The sequence below is a fragment of the Gigantopelta aegis genome, chromosome 4 (assembly GCF_016097555.1).
Source record: "Gigantopelta aegis isolate Gae_Host chromosome 4, Gae_host_genome, whole genome shotgun sequence".
Taxonomy (NCBI): domain Eukaryota; kingdom Metazoa; phylum Mollusca; class Gastropoda; order Neomphalida; family Peltospiridae; genus Gigantopelta; species Gigantopelta aegis.
The window spans coordinates 91,696,045-91,719,661 of record NC_054702.1 but is presented as its reverse complement, the minus strand read 5'-3'; the positions used below and the strand labels follow the sequence as shown (position 1 = coordinate 91,719,661).

At 33.6% G+C, this 23,617-nt stretch overlaps 2 protein-coding genes across 2 annotated transcripts in view; both read left to right on the top strand.

Moving 5' to 3' along the window:
• Positions 1 to 11,732, top strand: part of LOC121371413 (centromere protein F-like) — a 29,741-nt gene extending 18,009 nt beyond the window's left edge. The window contains exons 10-12 of the mRNA XM_041497287.1: positions 154 to 319; positions 779 to 906; positions 6,476 to 11,732. Of these exons, the coding sequence (XP_041353221.1) occupies positions 154 to 319; positions 779 to 906; positions 6,476 to 11,616 (5,435 nt within the window). The 3' untranslated portion in view covers positions 11,617 to 11,732. The remainder of the gene's footprint in view (positions 1 to 153; positions 320 to 778; positions 907 to 6,475) is intronic.
• Positions 11,733 to 11,796: 64 nt separating this feature from the next.
• Positions 11,797 to 18,487, top strand: LOC121371414 (myosin-11-like). Its single transcript, XM_041497288.1, has 3 exons — positions 11,797 to 14,122; positions 14,682 to 14,760; positions 17,330 to 18,487. Exons 1-3 carry the CDS (start codon positions 11,927 to 11,929, stop codon positions 17,548 to 17,550), a joined length of 2,496 nt encoding a protein of 831 aa, XP_041353222.1. The 5' UTR covers positions 11,797 to 11,926; the 3' UTR covers positions 17,551 to 18,487.
• Positions 18,488 to 23,617: the final 5,130 nt, after the last annotated feature.

Below are 23,617 nucleotides of genomic sequence, written 5' to 3'. Positions count from 1 at the left end.
TCCAATCCCAGTTGAGGGTCATATTCATTTTTGTTAAATTAAAAACAAATTGCTGGCTAGAAACATAACACTGGCATTTTTAAATGCCTCTGAGAACTCCCACCACTGTCAAAGTTTTCATTTACTTTAAATCATTATATTTGTTTGCTATAGAAATGCAAGCAGAACATCAGTCCTCTTGTGATCAGCTAGAGTCTTGCACTGCTAAACGTACCGAAATGGAAAAGGTTATTCAGACTTGCGAGAGTGAGAAGACACTTCTGAGTGAAAAATTAGAACGGTCTGAGAAATCACTGGCACAGCTGACAGCTGATCAAAGGTGATCAACATTTTTCTCTCTTTTTTATTTGCATGTCCGAATTTGTCTACCAAGAATTAAATGCATTTTTAAAAGTTCTCTGATACATCTGTTAGAATATGTGAATCTTCTGACTACATGAGCACAAGCACAGAACTAGGATTCAAAATTTATAATGCCTACCACCTGTGATAAATGCTGCAGTTTCTATAATGAAATCCATCAAAATTTGTTTTGGAAGAGTTGAATGTGAAGCACTTAAAAAATTAATCTGGAACAAGTGGAAAAACATGTGGGTCAATTACACTGGCACTTGCAATAGACATTTCTGAAATATATTATTTTTAATTCAAATGTACATTAATAAATGAATAATTTAGTTTCTGTGGGGTTTTTTTGTTTTTTGTTTATCCTGGTAAAGGAACCAATTCAAACATAATGTCCTTATTAATATGTTGTTTTTATTTTTTTTATCAACAGTTCATTATCCTCCTCTGTGGAAATGTTGAAAGTGCAGCTGACTGAAAAAGAAGAACAACTTCAGAAGACAACATCAGAGCTGGAATCAACAATGGAGGCACTGAAACATAAAGACCAGCAGCTGAAGGGTAACATATTACTTGGGGACTAACTAGTGAAGAATATACATGGGTGCAAAAAGTACTTGCCTGCTCGTTAAATGCGAATAACAATTCTGACTGACGAGTTAAAAAATGCACCTACCAGTCCGGCAGGTGATCTGGGGGGGTTTTCTGACCTAAGTTTATTTATTTTATTTTTAAAAGTTTTTTGCATTGAATCCATAACTCCACGTCAGCCATGCCAGAAGTCCAAACCATTCAAACAAATGGTTCAGAATGATGATGAATTATCCAATGAAACATGTACCATATTGCCAATAGACTACTTGATAGTTCTGAACTGCGCAAGTATGATATTCCCGAAACGGGTTATAGTGAAGACGGAACCAAATTGGACAAAATGGAACCTAACATTGGCTCAAACGGCACTAAAATCTATGGCTATATGGCTCAAATGAAAGCACAAAATGTATGGCTAAAACAGCATTACAAACATGCGTTGTTTACATTATTCAACATTTAATAATGGATGTTCAGACCAAACATTTTCAGGTTTTAACACCCCAAAACTGTTTTTGCCAATTGATACATAGCTAAACCCCCCCCCCCCCAAAAAAAAAAAAAAAAAAAACAAAAAAAACAATAACAACAAACAAAAACAACAATAACAATAACAAAAAAAAACCCCAAACAAACAAAAACAAAACAACACGAAAATGGTTCTGTTTTATAGTAATTCAGTTTAGTCTCATTCCTCGGAAACGGAGGCGGTCACAGGTCAATGATTCCTACAAATGATTTGTTTAAGTTAAAATATGTTACCGATGTATTTTGAATACTATCGGGATGTCACTTGAATTTTGTAAATCTATATAAAAGAAATGTGAAAACCTAGTTTTGTCTAATAGCTTTTGAGTTTGATTTCGTTCGTTTGCCACGTGATCTTGATCATTTACAAAGTGTCCTTAATAATGTTTTAGCTATTAATATGTGTGAGCTTTTTGTTCAGAGGGTTGGTAAAATAGTTGGATATATACTGAGCCCCCGAAGTGGGCGAAAATGCTATGGTGGGGGGTTCAGGGGTATGCTATTATAAAGATATTGTTAAAAAATAATAATTAATATATTGTTCTATAGGCTGGCGGGATAGTAAATTTTAGTTGGTTCTGATCTGTTGGGCTAGTGAAATATTTTCCATTTCTGCACCCCTGATATATCAATGAAATGTGATTGTTAGGCAAAAGGTGATGCCACACGATATGAGAGTAGCCACGAGAATAATCAAATGCATAACAATTGATGAAATCGTAATGTTTGTCTTGTCATTCTATTCTCATTTGAGGCACTCATATTGTGTGGTGTCACCTTAACTTAAAAAAATAAAATAAAGACTGGACTTACTAAAGTTATTTTTCATGTCCTATCCAATAAAACAAATTTATTTTTACATAATGTAGACTTTGTTTGACCTGAACACTGAAAGTTTTTTTTATACGCCTATGATGAGTCGTATTATGGCATGGCGTTGTCCTTCCATCCATACGTCCATCTGTTAACTTTTTCTTATGCCTCTTGCATACAGATACATACAGGACCATCAAACCTCACATGTAGGATCAACTTGGGATGGTGGTGTGTCGCGTACTATTACTAGGTCACTATGACCTACTTTTCACAGTCTACTGCACATGGCAATAAATCCTTGTCTGGACCATATCTTGCATACTGATGCATACAGGTCCATCAAGCTTCATATGTAGGAACAACTTGAGATGGTGGTGTGTCACTTACTATTACTAGGTCACTGTGACCTACTTTTCACAGTCTACTGCACATAACAGTAAATCCTTGTCTGCATATCTTGCATACAGGACCATCAAACCTCCCATGTAGGAACAACTTGTGATGGTTGTGTGTCACACTAGGTCACTGTGATACAAATCAAATACTTTGTCTATATTAACATAATTAGAATTGAATCATACCCGTAACATATTCGTTAATATCTATGGTTTTCCAACAAACTCCTGATGGGCGTATCATGTACCTCACTGGTATTCTTGTTTAGTTTTATATTAACACTGTATGGGAGCGACACCGGATATTGGTACTAAGCGAAGCGATAGAAATGTGTGAGAAGGCTACACGTGAGGTAAGATTTCAGAAAATTACTACATTTATAAGTAACACACATGAACCAGATTTTACACATTCATTTATAACAATTTCCGCTATCAACCAAACCTAAAAGTATACTGATTCAGTTGGATATTTTTGATAAAGCTTATTAAACATGTCATCTAGTACCGGCAAAATGATGCGTCTGTCAACTTTAGGTGCAGTAAAAACAGTTTCTAATGACAGATTCATACTTATTATGTCATTTCTGTTTGGTTATTTTCTACTATTAACGTAAATGTACATTTATTTTAGTTTCATTTTCAATGAACGTCAAAATCGCAAAGAAAACTATTTTAAAGGTGTATGGCGGCTTGAATGTAGAGTGTACGGCATATTGGTTTACTCCGTATGGAAGGTGTACGGCTTCTTGAAAACAACATTTTTCTAAAATGCCTTATTTCAAAAATATTAAGCATTATATCGTGTATATAACAAATAAATTTTACCAAGACATCCAAAACCAATATGTACATATAAAAAAAACCATTTGAGGCATTGGAAGTGATAAAAATTAAAAGTGGATTAAGGTAATTAAGTGATGTGATAAGATGTAATTGAACAATTATATTATGCAAACAATTATTTTTCTATTTCCAGGATGTTAAGGTATAACTGCCCATATTGCCGAAGCATATGTTCCACTTTTACAGACATTATATCTCACCTAACATAGACACAAGTACCTGAAATTTACACATGATGGAACGTCATCCAAACTGCAATTTTAAAATCATTCCAGAGTTATGTAAAAAGCAAGGGAGAACAATTACCATTAACACAGGCGAGGAAAGGTACATCTATCTCGACCTAATAGCGCTCCAAAAGACAGTCCATGTTCAAAACTTATCAAAGTCTCTGAGAATAGCAACGTAGATTTCAACACTACTACAGAACTTGAAGACAGTCAGTATCAAGACATTGTAGATGGAAGCTACATTGTTTATAAAGAGATTATTTCACTTCTTCCATCGGTGATTGAAGAACTAAAACGCATAGGAAAAGTAGAAGAATTCTTTGATAAAATCGTTTGTTTGTATATTTTTGACATGTAAATTATAGACAAACCAATTTTTGTAGATCTTCCCACACGTCACAAATGTACGTACGAGGGTCTGATGATGATTTTATTGGAGTACTTGTCATTGGTTGTGAGTGCATCCTCTTTGCATGTTTATTCAAGTTGCTTTTGTACTTTGTTGTGTATCCACACGCTTGATCAGGACATCTTCTAACACTTTCGGGCTTAATGTCTATCTCAGCTGAAATATCCAGTGATGCATTGGATACATCCATGTTCTGAAATATTACAGCATTATTTTTATTTATGAAAATGTTATCAAAAAGCACTACTACTTTATTGATAAATAGGTACAAAGAGTAAGTTAAAATATGTTAATAGACATAGGATGCTAAATAGATATTAACTACATCATACTGCTGTTTTGTTCATCTAGGACGAAGGTAAAAATCCCGAAATAATCAGAAAGCACTACTACGGTTTATAACTATGTAGATTTCACTTGTATGTACTGGTGACATGTATTGGTTCCAGTGTGTTTTAAGTTTACAAGTAGGTAGTTTGAGGCAGTGAAAATAATTCATGTCCCAAATGGCTGGATCCAACCAGAATTGAATTTGTAATATGTAAATACAAATTAATCACAAACTTTGGTATAAAAACAATTTTATATTCGGTACACCCACTGCCTATGACTGGTGGGTGGGTTACACTACTTTGTATCAATAACTGAGAACCTATACATTGTCTATGCGCTATTATAATCATGTTTTAGCGGTCTGTCTTTGTCAGTATGCCGTACACTACCATACCAATATGCCGTACACATATTTTTTAATAATGTACAAGCTTCCGTACACCTTTGAAATAGTTTTCTTTACGATTTTGACGTTCATTTAAAATGAAATTAAAATAAATGCACATTTACGTTAATAGTAGAAAATAATCAAACAGAAATGACATAATAAGTATGAATCTAAGTCATTAGAAACTGTTTTTACTGCACATGAAGTTGACAGACGCAACATTTTGTCGGTACTAGATGACCTGTTTAATGAGCTTTATCAAATATACCCAACTAAATCAGTATACTTTTAGGTTTGGTTGATGGCGGAAATTGTTATAAATGAAAGTGTAAAATCTGGTTCATGTGTGTTACTTATAAATGTAGTAATTTTCAGAAATCTTACCTCACGTGTAGTCTTCTCACACATTTCTATCGATTCCCTTAGTACCAATATCCGGTGTCACTCCCATACAGTGATTAATGTAGTATAGAGTTTTCATCTTCTTAAAAGATCATCTACAATTCTGTTTGGAAATGGATATCACCTATCTAGTTTTAAAATATTGCTTAAAAATTTCAATTAAATTTAATAATATTTATATCAGCTGTTTCCCATTAAAGTCCAGATTGTGGGTAATGGATAATTTTTCCTGATATATCTTCGGTAATTTGGATTGTTTAAAATGGATATATGAGTGATGAAGTCAATAAATGTGATAAAGTTATCATCTAGTGTGTGGAATATCTATCATTGTAATGGGTTTTTTTTTCAAAGATTTTTGTCTGCATAAAATATGGGGGCTTCTAAATTATGGTAGCCCCACTCCCATGACTAGTGCTACTCAGTGTTGGGCTAGTAAATAACTACTAAGCCCGATGACTAGTAAAATATTGTGGTCAAATATTGCAGTTAAGTCTTATTTTGTAAATAAGAATATCCTGCCTTCACCCCAACCCCCCATTATTAGTGTTTTTAAACTCTTATCTACCTCTTTAGGTGAGATATCCAATTATTACTATTATTTAATAAAATTATATTAACATAAAGTAATGTAGGGCTAGTGAATTTTTAATCGTGGCTAGTAAAAAATTTAAATCACTGATCCCATGGCTAGTGAATTTTATAAAAATTCTAGAAGTCCTGAATTTATCGTAGCTGTTAACAATGTGGTTTGGACTTTAGTTTCTTTAAAACCCTTATCAAGCAGTTCATAATGGAATTTTCTTTTTGTCTTGTCCAGAACACTGTTCATTGCAAATAATTTTTAAATGTCTGAAAATTTAAGAGACCAAAACCTGTATACAAGCAGCACTGAGCCTAGGAATAATTACTTCATTACACAAGTTGTAATCATTGTTTTAGTTTTAATATTGTTTGTAATAACAGGACATAAAGGAGATTCTTATATGAAATGGCCCTTATTTGTTGAGTGTTTGCCATTAAGTGCTTGTGTCTTACATGGAATCTAAAAAGGCAAAATATTTGCTATATGACAACTAAAATCACTACTTAAAATATTTTAATTGAATCAGATATTTACAATATAATAAATAGGTTTACTAAAATCATGATGTTATAAAGATGCTGTACAATCTTATTTATATTTCAGATTCTAAAGAAACCTGGACAGAAACTAACAAAAAGCAACAGCAAGCTATTGATGAGAAAAACCGAGACCTTGCTGAATTGGAAAAGAGAGTAAAATGTTTGCAAACAGAAATGGATCAGTTAAGATGTGAACACATTGCTGCAATGAGCCAAGCAGAGGAAATGAAACATCTTCAACAAACAAAAGACTGTGATATAGAAAATCTCAAAGAACAAATTAGCTCTCAAGAAAAATCTCTTTCAGAACTTGCTGAATGTCTCAATGAAAAAGGCTGCAAGCTGCAGGAACTTGAAAACCAACATTCCCATCTAGAAGCTCAGTATTCTGCACAGTCAAAAAAGATGGAGACATTGTTGCTAGACATTGAGAAGAAAGACACTGAATTAGAGGAGACAAAGAAAAACTTAGATCAAGTCAGTTCATCTCTTGGTGGTCAGTTGTCACAGCTTCAGACAGAACATGCTGATCTTGTAGAGAAATTTAATCAGGCTAAAACAGCACTTCAAGAAAAGACTGATCATTCGGAAACACTTGGGAATGAATTATCTAACCTTAAAAAAGAGGCTGCAGAAATAAATGCCAGATTGCATGCCAATGAAGAAAGTTTGAAGGAAAAGCAACAGCAGATGGAAGAAGAAAGTGAGAAATATGACAATGCTTTAAAAGAAAGTAAGAATGAAAAGAACAGACTGTTGCAAGAATTTACAGAATTAACGAATACAAATTCAAAGATGCAGACCAAGCTAGACATGATGCAGATGGATTTAGAAGACGGTGAACAGGCTTCTGAGGCTCTCAGTGAACAGCTGCAGCAGGCAGAGCAGAGTGTACAGGACCTGAAGAAATCACTGGCAGAAAAAGAACAACAGTTAGATGAAACACAAAAGAATTTAGATCAATCATCAGTAAGATTAAAAGAGTACGAAGACATGATGCAGGAGATGACAGACAAGAAGGAATACACTGATCAGATGCTGGAGCATCAGAAAAGCCTTATTGACAGCTGTAACAGTCGGTTGCAGGAAGAGCATGATCGATGTGAAGAAATGTCATTAGAATGCTGCACACTGAAAGAAGGTCTTCAAGCTGCCTTGACTGACAATACTGAACTTAAAAATAAAATTGAACACCATGAAAAGCATGTTACAGATCAGGAAAAAATTGTTACAAGGCTGGAAACCTCGCTTAAAGAAAAGCATGAAATCTGTGATGGCCTTGAATCACAATGTTGTAAGCTGACTGAGGAATTGGAGAAAATAAAAGAAGAATTTGAACAACAAAAGCAGTCACTTGTAAAGCATACCAAACTGAATTCAGTTTTACAAGATAAGATTAATTTCCTAGAAACTGAATCTTCGTCTTCATTAGAACAGTCAAACAAAGAGCTTGAAATTTTGAATGTCAAGCTGACATCTGCACTGGATGACAATGCTGAACTTGTTAAGAAAACTGAGCAAATGGACGACTGCATTGCAGAGTATGAAGTAACTATTCAAAAGCTAAGGACTTTGTTGGAAGAAAAGAATGAAAACACTGAAAGCGTGAAGGCAAAATGTGGAAAACTATCCGAAGAACTGGATGACATACAAACACAATTTCACCAGGCAAAGCAAACTGTTGTGAATGTGACTGAAGTAAACAAAGTTTTACAAGAAAAGTTGGATTCTTTAGAGAGTGAATCTTCATCTGCATTGGCTGATTCAAAGAAACAACTTGAAGATTTGAGCATCAAGTTGACAGCGGCATTAGATGACAATACCGAACTAGTTAAGAAAACTGAGCACTTAAGTAACTGCATTGCTGAGCAAGAAGAAAATGCCGGAAAGTTGAGAGCTTTGCTGGAAGAAAAAAATGAAAACAGTGAAAATATTGAGGTCAAATGTGGCAAACTAGCTGAAAAATTGGATGAAATACAAGCACAACTGCTGGAAGAAAAGCAAAGTGTTGTAAATTTGACTGAACTAAACAAACTTTTACAAGAAAAGTGGGATTCATTAGAGAGGCAGTCTTCATCTTCATTAGCCAATTCAAATGAGCAGCTTGAAAATTTGAACATCAAGTTGACATCTGCATTAGATGACAATGTTGAACTTGTTAAGAAAGCTGAGCAGTTGGATAATTGCATTGCTGAGCAGAATGAAAGTATAGCAAAGTTGAAAAGTGTACTGGAAGGAAAAAATGAAAATAGTCAAGAGCTGGAAGCAAAATGTGGTAAACTTGCTGAAGAACTGGATGACGTACAAGGACAGCTTCACCAGGAAAAGCAGACTGTCTTAAATTTGACTGAAATAAACCAAGTTTTGCAAGAAAAATTGGATTCATTAGAGAGCCAGTCTTCATCTTCATTAGCAGATTCAAATGAACAGCTCGAAACTTTGAACATCAAGTTGACATCTGCATTAGATAACAATGCTGAACTTGTTATGAAAACTGAGCAGTTGGATAACTGTTTTGCTGAGCAAGAAGATGCTATAATGAAGTTGAAGACATTACTTGAAGAAAAAGATAAAATCATTAAAAATCTTGAAGAAAAATGCTATAAACTTTCTGAGGAATTGGATAGTCTACAAGAACAGTTTGAGCAGCAAAAGCAATCTCTTGTTAATCAGACTGAACTGAACAACGTTTTGCAAGAAAAGGTTAGTTCCTTGGAGAGTACATATTCATCACTACTGGCAGACACAAACAAAGAAGTTGAAGACCTGAACATCAAGTTAATTTACAAGCAAGATGTTTTTGAAAAGAAACTTGAAGAATCCAGACTGAATAACAAACAGCTTGAAGATGAGAAATTTGATATTCAAAAACAAGTCAAGAAATTGGAAGATGACCTTTCTGTGGTTCAAGCATCTTTTATGGATTTTCAAAATGAGATGAAGCTTTTGCAGTTGGAGAAAGAGGACACTGATAAAGATTTCACTTCCAAGGAAGAACATTTGAATGCTAAAATGAGGAAACTTGAAAATATGAGTTCTATGTTGAAATCTCAGTATGAGGAAGCTGTACAAAAAACAATAGCCCTAACCCAAGAACTAGTTAATCAGAAGGCAGAAACAGAAGAAGCAATATTGAAAAGTGTTAACATCCAAGAAGAACTTGATAGGACTTGTGCACAGTATGAAACACGGAGTGAAACTTGGAAGGAAAATATCAGGGAGCTGGAAACTGCAATAGAAAATCTGAAAGTTGAACTTTGTGACAAGGAAAGCAAATTATCCGAACTTGAACAGAATGCTCTGGAGGAGGCAAATGTCCAGAATTACTTGAAAACAAAGATGGATGATAGCTCTAGGTGGCAGAAAGAAGAACAGTCAAAACTGGAAGAAAAAATCTCATCACTTGAAGTTAGTCTTCAAAACAGTGAGGACAAGAGGCAAGAGCTAGAAAGAGATATGGCTGATCAGCTTATGTCTAAAGATAGTGAGAATCAGGATAAGATCATGTCTTTGAAAAATGAAAACTCTACAGCAAGTACTTTAGTGACTAGAAAAAATGAAGAAATAGAGCTTCTAAGCCAACAGTTGATAGCAAAAGAGCAAGAAGTTGAGTTGAAGCTTTCTCAGGGTGTTGATCAATATAGTTCTTTGGAGGCCAAGTTGATTGCATTGAAGGATAAACACCGGATGCTACAGGATTCTTATAATATGAAAATGGCAGAAATGGAATCCATGGAAGGGAAATTGCGACAAGAACTTAATGAATTAACATTGATCAATGACCAGTTACAACAGGAGAATCTGTGTTTGACAGAAGAACTCACAGTTAATAAAACAAACCTTGAGGATAAAGAGAACCTACTGAGATCTCTGGAATCAGAATTGAATAATCTGAAAGTCATCAAGCAGAAACTTGATAATGATGCTGGTGAGATGCAGAGAGCCATGCAGGATCAGGTTGAAGAACTAAATGTTCAGTGTGAAAAGCTTAAAACACAACTTGCTAAAACAGAGAGTGAGAAAGTGTGTTTTTCATCTAAAGTTGATGAGAATGAATCGGACTTGACAGTTAAGCAAACACAGATGGAATCCCTTGTTGAAGAGACGGTATGGCTAAAACAACAACTCACAGATATTGGTGTTAAGTTTGAGGAGAAAGAAGAAGAAAATGAACAGCTGAAGAGACAGATGGAAGTAATAAAAAATGATATCAAAGATGTATCTTCAACAAAGACATCTTTGGAGGTCAGGTTAGAAGAACTACAAGCTGAACTTGAAAATGCACAGACATCATCAGTAAATCAGGAAGACAAAATAGGTCACCTGAGTTCTGAATTTGCAAACAAGGTTGAAGAAGCTAAGACATTGTCTTTGGAAATAGAAACACTGAAACAGAAACTTGATAGTATTGAAAATGCTCATGACCAGATACAAGATGAGTATGCCCACTGCCTACAAGAACATCAGACCGCAACAGTATTATCTTTGGATGAGAGAGAACATTTGAAGCAGCAGTTAACAGAATCAGAGCAAAAATTTAAGAACATGTCCATAGCTAGTGATGGACTGAGAGAAACTGTGGTAAACCTTAAAGAGCAAATTAAGTCTGTTGCAAAGGATAAGGAGTTGGTGGTAGCCAAAGTAGAAGAAACTTCAAGTGTAGCGGCAGATACCTCATACCAATTGAATTGTTTGAGAGCAGAGAATAAGCAGTTAAAAGACCAATTGGCTGATCTTGAATCTTTGCAGAGTCGTCTTGAAGGTGAATTGGAAAATGCGGTCAGGGAACATAAACAGGAATTAATATTGGCAGAGGATAAACATGAGTCACAAAAACAATGTTTATGTGAGATGAAAGAGGAAATGAAGATGAAGGATGATGAAATTAAAAATCTACAAGCAACTGTCGCTCATTTGGAGCAGGAGATCACACAAATGAATGCAGAAAAGCAGCAACTAATAGAAAGTATACAACGAATAGATGAACAGTCACAGCAGATGAAGACACTGTCTGAGAAAATATCGGTGTCTGTTAAAAACAATGATGATGAGATTGCTGCTTTAAAAGTAAAGGAACAGATTTTGGAAGAAGAAAAAGTGGACATAACAATCAAGTTTGAACAGGCAGAAGCAGCGAGACTTGAGGCAGAAGAAAGTCTCAGATTGAGTGAATCTGAAATTTTGTCCTTGAAAAAACGAGCATGAAAGCAACTATAGATTATTAGAAGATGCCAAACAATCTTCAGATGAGCTCTTGGAGCAGTTGCAAGAAGCGAAATCAGAAATAGAGTTGTTAAAAGTGGACATTCAGGAAAAGAAAAGCAAACTTTCTGCACAGGAGGTTGAACTTGGTATTCTTTCTTGTGAGCATAATGATTCTGACAATAGACTGAAACAAGTTAATAATGACTTACAAACTTCATTGGAAAAGCAAGAGGAGAAAATAGTAGAGCTCAGTGGACAGCTAGATGAACTAAAGGAACTTATTGCAAATAAAAATCAGGGAATTGCTCAAATGAAAGAAAACCAAAAACATGTTCAAAGAATAGTTGATGAAAAGGAAGAACAAATTGCATGTCTTGAAACAGATCTTGAAAGCAGTAACGTTGAGAAAGAGAAACTGAAAGATGAACTACAAAATGCAGTTGATGAAACACGTAACAAACAAATTCTTATTGAAAATCTTGAAAAGACCATCACAAATCTTCAGTCTAGTCATTCTGTTCTTCAAGAGCAGTTACTTGGTACTCAGTCAGAATTGGAGTCTACTCAGACATTTTCCCAAATAGTTCAGTCACAAGTTGATCAAGTCACAGAGGACTGTAAAACCGTTCAGGACAGATTACGTGATCTTGAGGAAGAGAAGGCAGACATGTTTAATAGACTGGCTATGGCAAATACAACAGTAGATGAATTACAAAATGATTTGAAAGAAAAAACTGCAAAAACAGATGAACTTCTGGATGAAAAACAAAACCTTACCAGTGCAGTTAAAGAGTTGAGGCTAGAAATCGCTGACAAAGATAAACAGGTAGATGACTTGAAAAGGAAACATGATGATTTTGAAAATAGAGTAACAAGTCTGGAGCATGAAAATTATGCCTTAATATCTGCTCTAGAAGAACAAAAATCACAGTCAGATTCCACTGAATGGGAAAAGAAACAAATGGAACAAAATGTCCAGACACTGGGAAGTCAGTTAAAGGAAGCCACCATCAAATGTGAAACATTAGAAATTGAGAAAACACAAAATATATCAGATTATGAAATAAAACTGAATAATGAAATAACTTCATTTTTGGAATTACAGGATCACTGTACTCAGCTTAAGAGTGAGTTGACAGAAAACAAAGGTGATCTTGCAAACCTGAAAAAAGAACTGGAAAATGTTAAACTTGAAAATTCCAATCTTGATAAACTGTTGGAGGAAGCCAAACTACAGAATGATGAGTTGAAGTGCACTATGTCGTCCAGTAATCAGGAGATAAAAGAGGTGAAAGATACTTGCTTGTATCTTCAAAAAACAATAGAAAGTCAAGATGAGCAATGCAAAAAGCATAGCAAGAAGCTAAAGGAAGTCAAGAACTTGCTTAAATCAGCTCAGGCTGATGCTGGATCTTATCGAGATAAGATAAAAACTCACGAAAAAGACATTTCAGAACTGAAAATTCAACTGGACACTTTTGAGAAGGCCAAAAACGGTGCTGAGACAGATGTTGAAACATTCAAAGATATGATTGAATCATTGGAAATGGAAGTGTCATCATTAGAAGGTGAAAAAAATAACCTGTCATCAAGTGTGGAAGCTTTACAGAAAGATGTTGAAGAATCAACCAAAAGGATTGCTAGTTTGCAAAAAGAGTTACAAACTGTTACTGAGAGAAATGCTGTGCAAGAGAATGAACACAAGACTTTGGTGGAAAAACTGCAAACTGAAAATACAAACTTGAATTACTGTCTTGATTCTTTGAGTGCAGAAAAACAAGAACAAGAACTGAAATTGAAGAATGATTCACAGAGTGAAGCAAAGTTAAACGAAGAAAACAAGATGCTTAAAAATAAGTACAGTGAGTTGGAAAAAGACTTGGCAGCTAAAAAGTCCTCGGTGGACAGATTACGAGAACAACTGGCAAGTCTTCAAACAAAAGCAGTAACACTAAGAACTGAAAATGAACAGGTTAAAGATAAATTTAAAAGACAAGAAAATGAGAAGCGAGAATTGCTTAGCCAGTTCTTGACACTTGAGGACCAAAAAGCAAACCTTGAAAAAAGCAAACGTTCACTGATTGAAGAAATTGAAGGTTTAAAAAGTGAACTTGAAACCAAAGCAGTCAACGTACAAAAGGTACAGAAGCAACTGGCTGAAGCAGAGAGAAAATGTGATATTGCAGAGGATGCCAAAGTGAAAGCAGAAAATGAAAAAGTAGTTTTAGCAAAGCAGTGTAAAGAACTTGAAAAAGAAATCATGAAGTTAAAAAAACAGTTGAAAGAACTAGAGACTGAAATGACTGCTTCAAGAAATCACTGTAAAGAACTGGAGGTAAAACTGAAGAGTGTTCTGGAAGAGAATCTTGCCAGGACTCAACACAAAACACGGGCTGCTCTGCTGGCCAACAGTAAAAAGTCTGCTCCAGTTGCCAACAGTAAAAAGTCTGCTCCAGTTGCCAACAATACAAGGACCAGTGAACCTAGGTCAGCAGAGTCAGTACAGGTCAGTTGTTTAAATTTTCTTTGAAAAAGAAGTCATCTTTGTTCACGTTCTGTATTTTATTGGGATTTTTTCTTAATAACTGATGGGTACTATTATTGCGTTACTAACAAATTTTTCTCTCTAATGATTGTTTTTTATTTATCAATCATAAAAAAGTAAACAAAATAGTTTTCCCTAAGCTTGTAGAAACAGTTAATTGTTTTGAAGATATGGTTTCTACTGAAACATTAGGTTTGTGAAATTCTTACTACCTAGTATAATAAATATCTGCTTGATAGATTGGTATCTTTGATAATGAGAAGAACTGTAGCATCATAACTTACATGTTTGCCATTGTTCAAAATCAAACATTTAAATATTTAATACATCTTTACAGCTCATAAACAACTACACATCTGCTCAACTTTTTAAAACTGACATGTCAAAATCACTAAATTCAAGAAATAAAATCTTGAAAACCCCCAAAACATAACACTGGTAATTACATTTTATTTGTCCTTTACAAAATTGGCTGTATGTATTATTTTGAATGTTAAATTATTTTTAATTATTATTTTAGGTAACTAAACCAAAAGAAGAACAAACTCAAGTGGGAAAAAGAAAACATTCTGAACAACCAGTTCCAGTAAACTCTAGAGGTAAGTTTTCCTTTCAAATAACAACAAAGATTTGTTTAATATATCATTATCCACCTGCATCTGAAGGAGAGCAGTCACAGAAATTTGGTTTATGTTCTTACAAGGAAATTTTAACTGGCAAACTATATATTTAATATATTGTCAAACTAGTATAAAAAATAAGTGTGGTAAAATAGATGGTGAAATGAATCAAATAACTCCGGCATATTAAGGAATTGCTTTTCTGCTGCCTTTATAAAAATTACTAACAAGAAGCCATTGCACAATATTTTAACTTTATTAACATTTGGTAAGAAGATGCTTTAACATTATGCTTTACTTAATAATTTCATGTGTATGGGTTAAGTGGTTTCACAGTGTTTAATATATGCATTAAAACTTATTACATGAAAAACAAAAGTAGGACTTAGTTATATATCCAGTAGTTTGTTTTTACCATGGTCCTTGTAAACGTTTTACTATAACCTGGTTGTGTTATTACAAATATTAAATTTAAAAGCATATTGGCATCCCATAAAATAGTGCTGAATATAGTCTTAAAAAAACTATCTCAAGCAGTAAAAATATTTTATGACTTGTGATTAAAAAATGGTGTGCACAGGGTTACTAGAATCCAGAAAATATATCTGCCAGTAGGATTGGAATGGGTGAGAAGTAACCCTACTGCTCTGTGTTAATGTTTACTTGTACTACATGCACCACAAACGACCAGTGGAACAAGAATGCTGTATCAAACTAGTTGTAATATTAATATTTGTCCAAAAACTTGAATTTTGCCTGAGCATGAACTTAAAAATGGATTATTAATTTAGGACTAGCTAATGTGTTAAGTTAAATAATTATACTGGAAGTAAAGTCAAAAATAAAATATCAGCTCTGTCTAAAATGATACAGGTACTTAAATGTAGAAATGCAGTCATCACGGCAACAAACATGCTCCAAGGGTGTTAGAGCAACTAGAATACAAATTCCAAGGACATTTTTCTCATAGACTTTGGACTACACTGCTCTGGACATTTGTAGTCCGATTCATGTTTGCTTTATGTCATCAAATCAATATACTAGTGTTTTCCATAGAAAGGTAGATGGGTTCAAATTTTACATGATGGAGCTGTAGTCCATTTTCTCTTTGATATCACTAGACAGGCATTGAGTAAAAGACAGTTAGGATTTGAAAAGTTAAGGAATTGTTTCTTTTAAAAAAAAAGATTATATATCTGGGAATCACAAGTTTTGTTTCTCAGATAAACATATGTTTGTTTCAGGTGGAACTAAGAAACAAATAGAATTTTTTGAAAGACAAGCTGAAACAAATAAAAAGCCCAAAACTACATATACACAGTCTGTAGTTGGTGATATAACTGTTCAGGGTTTGTATTCACAACTTTGGTTTGTTTGATACTGTTCTTAAATTTATACTTAACAGAATGTTTTCAGAAAATTTGTTGTTGTTTTTTAATATAATTTTTTAACTTCTTATTTGTTAACAATAGATGTCAGAAGAATATTTCTCTGAGGTCCCATAAGGCTTGACAATAACAAAATAAATTTTTTTTAGTGGATCTGCCTCAGTGTTTCTGCCAGAAACAAAATTTTGTGTATGGTGATATGGAATTGAATGCAACCACAGTCAACAGGAGATATGGGGGGCCTCTCCCAGAAACCCTGTGACTTATTACCCACAATTCAAAACAATCCTTATATATATTATTTATATACAAGTAGCAGGATTGAAGCCCAGTGGTAAAGCCATTACCTGATATGTGGGCCCAGTGGACTATATCTGGTTCCAGCCACTGCTCCACAATAAGTGCAACAAAAGGCATGGTACTCTTGGATGGTGCATATAAAAGACCCCTTGCTGCTAACCAAAGAGTACCTATGGAGTAGGGGCATTGGGTTTTCACTCATTATCTATGTGATCTTTAACAAAGTACAAATCCACATATGTTCAATGTGTTGTTATTTATAAAATAAAACATTTCTTCCCTTCATTTTTGTTGTTATGCAGTGTCATATAACTGCATAGCTTGCTCTGTTATATAACAATTAACAAGTTGTGCATGTGTGTTGCCTCAAGATTTTTCCTAATTAGGTTTATTAATGGTGGTCAGTTTTTCAGTGTTTGTTTCCTGCTTTTAACTAACAACTGCTTGAGTGTGTTTACAGCAGTTGTCATGTTTTACAACTGCTTTCTTGTATTGTTTATTTATAAGTACCTGTCTACATAAGTCATCAGATTCTGAGAAAATACTTACAAGAACCATTTATGCTTTCATGTTTTCTTGCCTTCAGAATTCAAATCCAGTTGACACAATAAAACATGTAAAGAATCATTTGTCTAAATTTTTATGTTGACGACATATTTAAAAATATATCAATAATTAATATATGGTTTAAAACTTGATAGACCAAATTTACAAAGCCTGCTGATGTCTTATACGTGTGTAACTACATACATTTACAATGCTTCAAAACCTGCGTTTAAGATAAACAGGCTTCGTAAATTGAGCCCTATGTGTTTTGAATGTACATGTAATAACAAGTGTCTGTATTAAATATATTCCAGCACCCACAAGCCCCAAAAGGACCCTTAGAAGTGCATTTGGCAAGGACATTTCTAATAGTCCTCAGAAGAAACCTGTGAAGACTGAAAAGGACAAAAAAGCTGGAACAGCACAGAGGTGTCTTAGTCTAAACAAGTCACCTGAACTGAAACATTTGAAACGTCCCGTTCAGAAACTTGACAAGCCAACAGAAGATGGTGAACAGGAGTGCAATGTGCAGTAGTTCCCAATGTGTACTGTTTCTATTGCAGGTGTTTAGTGCTAAAGCTTGCCATTTTCTGGTTATGATTTTAGATACTTGCAGTATGGCACTTCCATGTTATCAAATAGTTAATTGGTTCAGTTGGACAAGATCTCAAAGATTTCACAACATTCTCCTGGCCACCAGTTACATGGAAAAAAAAGAGCTCTATTTTTGTGCTTTTAAATTTTACTAGGCTTTTTTTTTTATGTATGGATGGAGAGAGTGTACTAAAGATACATATTTCACTGTTCCAAAATGTTCATGTTTCTTTCTTTTTTTCTGTTTATCTTTTGGCATCAATTTTTATGTTTTGTCTCACTTTGACAGAGTCAGAAGGTGAAATATGGGTATTGTTTTTCTCATAACAACATGTCAAATTTGCATTTAGCTCTACTGTTAAGTTTTCAAATTTTTGTTCATTTCTCACAAACTATAAGTTGATAAGTCTTAGATCAATGAAACTTGATTTACAGCTGAAATTATAAATGTTCATCTCAACCCATGTTTAAAATTTAAATATTAAATGATTATTTTTATATATTTAAATTTAATTTAATTTTGTTATTATTATTTTTTTTTTAAATTAGATTAATCTTGAATCAGTGTTTGACAAATGTTTGAAAGTTACTAGCCCTCAAAGAAGTTTTAGCTAGTTTTCTACATGTATGTATTATTAGTAATACTAGCTCAAACAAAACATTCACTAGCCCAGGCTGAAGGCTGGTAGATTTGTTGAACCTTGCCTGAATGTTACATCACAAATTATTTCTTTTTTTTATCACATGTTTATTATCAGTTTATGGTATTGATACTTAAAGGGACATACCCAAGTTTTTAAACACTAAGGCATATTTTTCACTATTAGAGCTGTTTATGATCACTGAAATCCAACATTACTTATATTTTATTGTTTAGATTATCCATTTCCATACAACCGAATTGTTTCTGGTTATCCTGGTGTTTCTAATACCACAAAATGCATTTTTTCATATTTTTAAACTCGTTATGGAGTCGCGTTTTAATTTATTTTTAAGGGTATTTCAACATCACAGACTCTTGTTACACTCTGTTGTATCCATATTTGTTACAGGTTTGTAAATTAACCAAACTTGGTGTCCATTTTTACGGGCTAAAACTAGTCTAGATGGAAATTATGCCGTAGTGTTTTAAAAACTAGGGTCTGTCCCTTTAATTCCATTGTTTAAAAAGGGCCAGTAGTTTAGTGTCTTGTCCAAGTAACCTTAAGTAATCAAAGCTTTTTTGAAGAAAAAAAAGGGGGGGGGGGGGAAGAGTGTGTATGACAGGTGACAATGTCTGACTGTTCCCAAATTGTTGTCCTATTCAGGATATTGCAGTGCTCTACAAAGCCAGTTCAAATTTACTCTTCCCTGGCCAGTATAGTATAATATTTTAGTCGCCAGCTAATATATTCTTGTAATTAAATCGATTCATCTGCCATTTTACGGCACATTACTAATGCCGCAATTGTTATTAGTACCACATTTGAATGAACTTGTGAAGGGGTAATTCCTAGTTAAATACTAATTACAAGTTACTGTTTGTGTCCGGTTCCACTAAAACAGTGAAGAACTATTAACTATCATTATCAAATTCTGTACCCAATAATTTTATTAAACGAAATTAAGCGAATTACTATTTTAATGGCACTGCTAAGATATGCATTTAAATTGTAGTACTCATTAAAAGTTAAATAAAAGCATTGTGATAATAATTACCAGGCTTCAACATGTTACTAGTAGTTACCAATCGGCTACCTTACTTTTGGTTTAAATAATATTTATTTTCGTCAAATACTGCCTTGCAAATCTGTAAATACTGTTTTGTAAATAGTTGTGTCTTTAAAGCCATCTAAAGTCGCGTCATGAAAATATAAACATGTTTTCATCCACCACTGGTGAACACGACTTCCAACGTGATTAAAACAACATTCATGACTGGATGTGTCGTTATTGTGGGGGGACCCATTATCACGATAAGCATGACATGGAGCCCAGCATAGCACATATATAAGTCGACATTTAAAATAATTAACGTTTGAGTTTGAAACAGATAAGTAAAGACACACAGTGAATCAACAATCTCATTTTAATACATAAATAAAACCTGGCTCTAAATGGGAGAGGACCGACTTGGTCCAAAACTGAACTGGGGCCGAATTATTTCCAAACGCTTGAAATTCAAGTTAAGGGAGATAACATCATAACGAAGTATTACCTCCCTTAACGTCACCGTTGTTTATAGTCCGATTAACTTGTCTTAAACTTATTTTTCCAACAAACTACCGATAGAAAACATGTTTTGTGGAAGATGCATTGCTACTGGTCCACTGTTTTCTGATGTCCAGTTTTGTTTACAGATTAAAGTAACATTGGACAGTCGCCAACTGGCGAATGTGATTTTATATTTTAGACACCAGGGAATGTTTTTAGTCACCATGGAGAGTATTTTACTTGCATTGTAGAGCACTGTATTGTTGTCCTATTCAGTATAAATACAAGTAGTAATTCATTTTGTACTTTTTCCCAATTGATATGCATGTTCTCGGCAACATACCATGCCACATGCCACATAAGTGGTATGTTTCTACATCCAAATGACTTAATTATGAAGAGAACAAAATAGCTTTAGACTTGTCCATTCCTTCCATAGATCCATCTGTACATATTCAGTCACTAATAAAATCCATCAACAGTAGTACGATATGGTGTGTTTTCAAAACAAACAAGTCTTTTTTCTGTCTCAGTCATGTTCCAGGATATTTATATATATATGTATGTATCATTCTGATAAGTATATATAGTGAGCTAAACTAGTTTTATATTGGTTAATAGTTGTTAGTCATGTTATCTTTTGGTGTTATAAATGTGTGTGTACAGAACATCCCCAATCTGCATGTTTCTATATTTTTCTCTAGTTATTAAAAGGAGTTTTAAAAACCTCCATATTGAAATAAACACATGGAGATGAGGTGTTATCTGGTAGTTGGATTAACATGCCACACTAATAATTATTAGTCATTAGGTTCATTTATTTATGCTGACAATTTTTCATTAATAATGTCAAATGAAGATTTTTATTTTGTAATTTATTACTGGTTCATTAACATTTATCTTTTAGACAAGACATAGTGCTGATAGGTTATCAGTCTTCATTCCTTTGATCAGAACACGTTTATTGTATGTATTTTTTGTAATAATAAGGTTCAAATTAATGTGTTGTAAATATGATTACCGGTATTCCTATATAGAGGATTCGTCACAACCGAGTCTATGTTAATCAGTATTTGTCGAGGCTCTGCCAGGATATTTTGATATTTTACATATTAAAAGTCATGAGTAGCAAATTCTATTTATCCTAAAATAACATTTTTATTCGATATTTAGTAAATCAAAGTTCTGAAGTAGCCTCACCAACAATATGATGTCACACACTTCAACTAAATCTCATCAAAACGTTACACTTGGGAATACAAATCTTGTTGGCTGTAAACAAATGACCCATTGACCTCAAAACATTATTAACCGGGTTAATAATGGTAAATATCAAATGGGTTTATGACAGATGTTATGGGTAAGTTGTAGGATAAATCACGTTATTAAAAATTTTGTGAATATTTCTGAATTTATTAATGTTTGGTTAAACAGACGAAAGCAATTTCTTGAAACATTCATTGTAACTGAAAGTGAAGTTTTTTGTATTGTTTTGCACTTCCACAATCTAATAATAAAAAACACACATTACCTTGTGAGCTTGACAAATGTTTAACAACTTAGGGAATAAAACAAACTCATTTTACAATGATGGTTCACCACATAATATGTCTTAATTATTATTTAATTGTTTAAATAATATTTAAATTCAGTATTTAAAAAATCACTGCATAAAAATGCACTTTTAAAAAATTCAAGTTTATGCATTTAATATTTGTGTGAGAAAGTAATAAATATAAACTGCTTGCACTTAGTACTGGGGTACTATTTTTGAATTTGAAATTCTGGTAAAACTGCAGAGAGCCTCACATTTTAATGTCACATTTATGTGCTGTTACACCTGGATGAAAAATGTTCTAATGACCATAAGACCCCCAGAGTTTTGTGGGGTGTTTTTTTTTTTGGGGGGGGGGGGGGGTACCTTTGCACTGGATTAACTTTCTAATACTGTGGATAAGAGTTTTGGTTGCAGCCACTATTTGCTGTTACTATTTATGTGTTCCCTTATTTCTTTCCAGCAGTATATATTGGGTTTCTCTTTTAACAGCAAAATTACATTTTTTCTTTGGTCATTCAGGGATTAAAGGACATCTTCACCACTGAATTGATCTTTGATAATGTAATCATCTTTTGTAAATAATATCATTGTATTTATTATGTGTATTGATATTCTTAATGCTCACCATCTGTCCTAGACTTCCATTTTGCAGTGAAAGCACTTTCTGTTGGATGTCTACTAAACACTTAATATCAGCATTCATTTACAATACCAGAGTGTGATGAGTATATTTCATTCAAATTGTAATGCAATATTTTCCAGTTGTAAAGGGCAACTAAATTCCAAGGGCTGAAGACAGGAACTGGTTATGTCCAAAGTTAAAGTTTTCAGAAAAACAGCTTTTTATGTTTAAAATTATTTAGAAAAATTTAAAAGGAAAGCAATTTTATTTATTCAAATTATATAACTATCCATCATTCCTGTTATACTGTATGTCCTCCAAAAGCTTACATTAAAAACAGAAAAAAGGAGAGTAAAATACGAGACTTCTGTCACATTTGCAGAGTGAACATAACCAGTTCTGGGGTCTAATGCACTAAACTCTTGCAACTTTGTGATCTCGTAGAACAGCAAAAAGATGATGTGAAGCCATCTTAGTAAAACCGCCTTGGCATATGCCATCACTATAGCACACGTTATAGCTTACGATGGTTTTACAATTTCATAGTGTTAGATGGCTTCGAAAATATGGGATCAGGGGCCTAATTCACAGAGCTCTCTTAGGCTCTGCTAGACAACAAAGCATCCTCTTTGCAAGTCTTTTGGCATTGCAATGCGAGATCGCAAAGTTATGAAAGTTTAGTGAATTCGGGCCCAGGTTGTTAGTCTTCAATCATCTACATGTATTAAGTATCCTTAACAAACAGTTGACAAAATTGGTGCTGGGGATTATATATATTCAACAAGTAAAAACATTGTTGTACATTCGACATATTCACTCTCTTGTATAGATCTAAGAAATAAATCTGTTAGTGATTTTGATAATTTTTATCTTTAGAAGCTAGAAAATTTGTTTTAGTTCTTGAGTAAAATAGTTTTTATTTTGTGAGTGTTGGAAGATATAAATCATCTACTTTCACAACTTAGCAGTTTTACATATTGAAACTGAATAGACCGTTAAGTTATTTTTGACTTCTGTTTTTTTCAATCTGCAGATTTTGTTGGAATATATTGTTGTCTAAATTTATACACTAGTAAATTGCAAGAACTTTCTCATAAATAAGATTGTTATTGTGGAATGGCACTCAAATTTATAGTAAATTTTTATTTAGATAAAAAAATTATCTCAGATTTTTTTAATTTTGCTTTTCAGTAAGTTTAACATCCAAATTATGTGTTTGTTCAGCTATTAGTAAACAAAATTCTTAGCATATGTGTCTTCAAAATCTTGGACAAATTGCTGGTATATATGACAATACTTGTGCTATTAAATCATATTTCATAAATGTTTTAGAATTCTGTTTTTATGTTATCTAGTGTATAATATACAGGTAATCATAGTCTAATCCAAATCCTTCTTCCAGAACGCTTTAAAAGATATAGAAATTTGTTAATACAAATTGCTTTATACAAATTCTTTCCCATGGAGAGAGGACTACTTGTAACTATTGGATGACATAATGACAGTGTCACTCCATTTGGCAGCCAAACAGGTCCGGGAAGTAGCCCAGTAGGCTATTTCCTGTTCCAGCCAGTGCACCATGACTGATGAATCCGGGTCGTTTTCGGTGTTTGAACATTAGTTGGGTATGTAGTA

Coding starts and splice junctions, on each gene's coding strand:
- LOC121371414 (XM_041497288.1), top strand. CDS start 11,927: ATGAAAGAAAACCAAAAACATGTTCAAAGAATAGTTGATGAAAAGGAA. Junction 14,123..14,681: donor GGTCAGCAGAGTCAGTACAG/GTCAGTTGTTTA, acceptor TTATTATTTTAG/GTAACTAAACCAAAAGAAGA. Junction 14,761..17,329: donor AGTTCCAGTAAACTCTAGAG/GTAAGTTTTCCT, acceptor AATATATTCCAG/CACCCACAAGCCCCAAAAGG.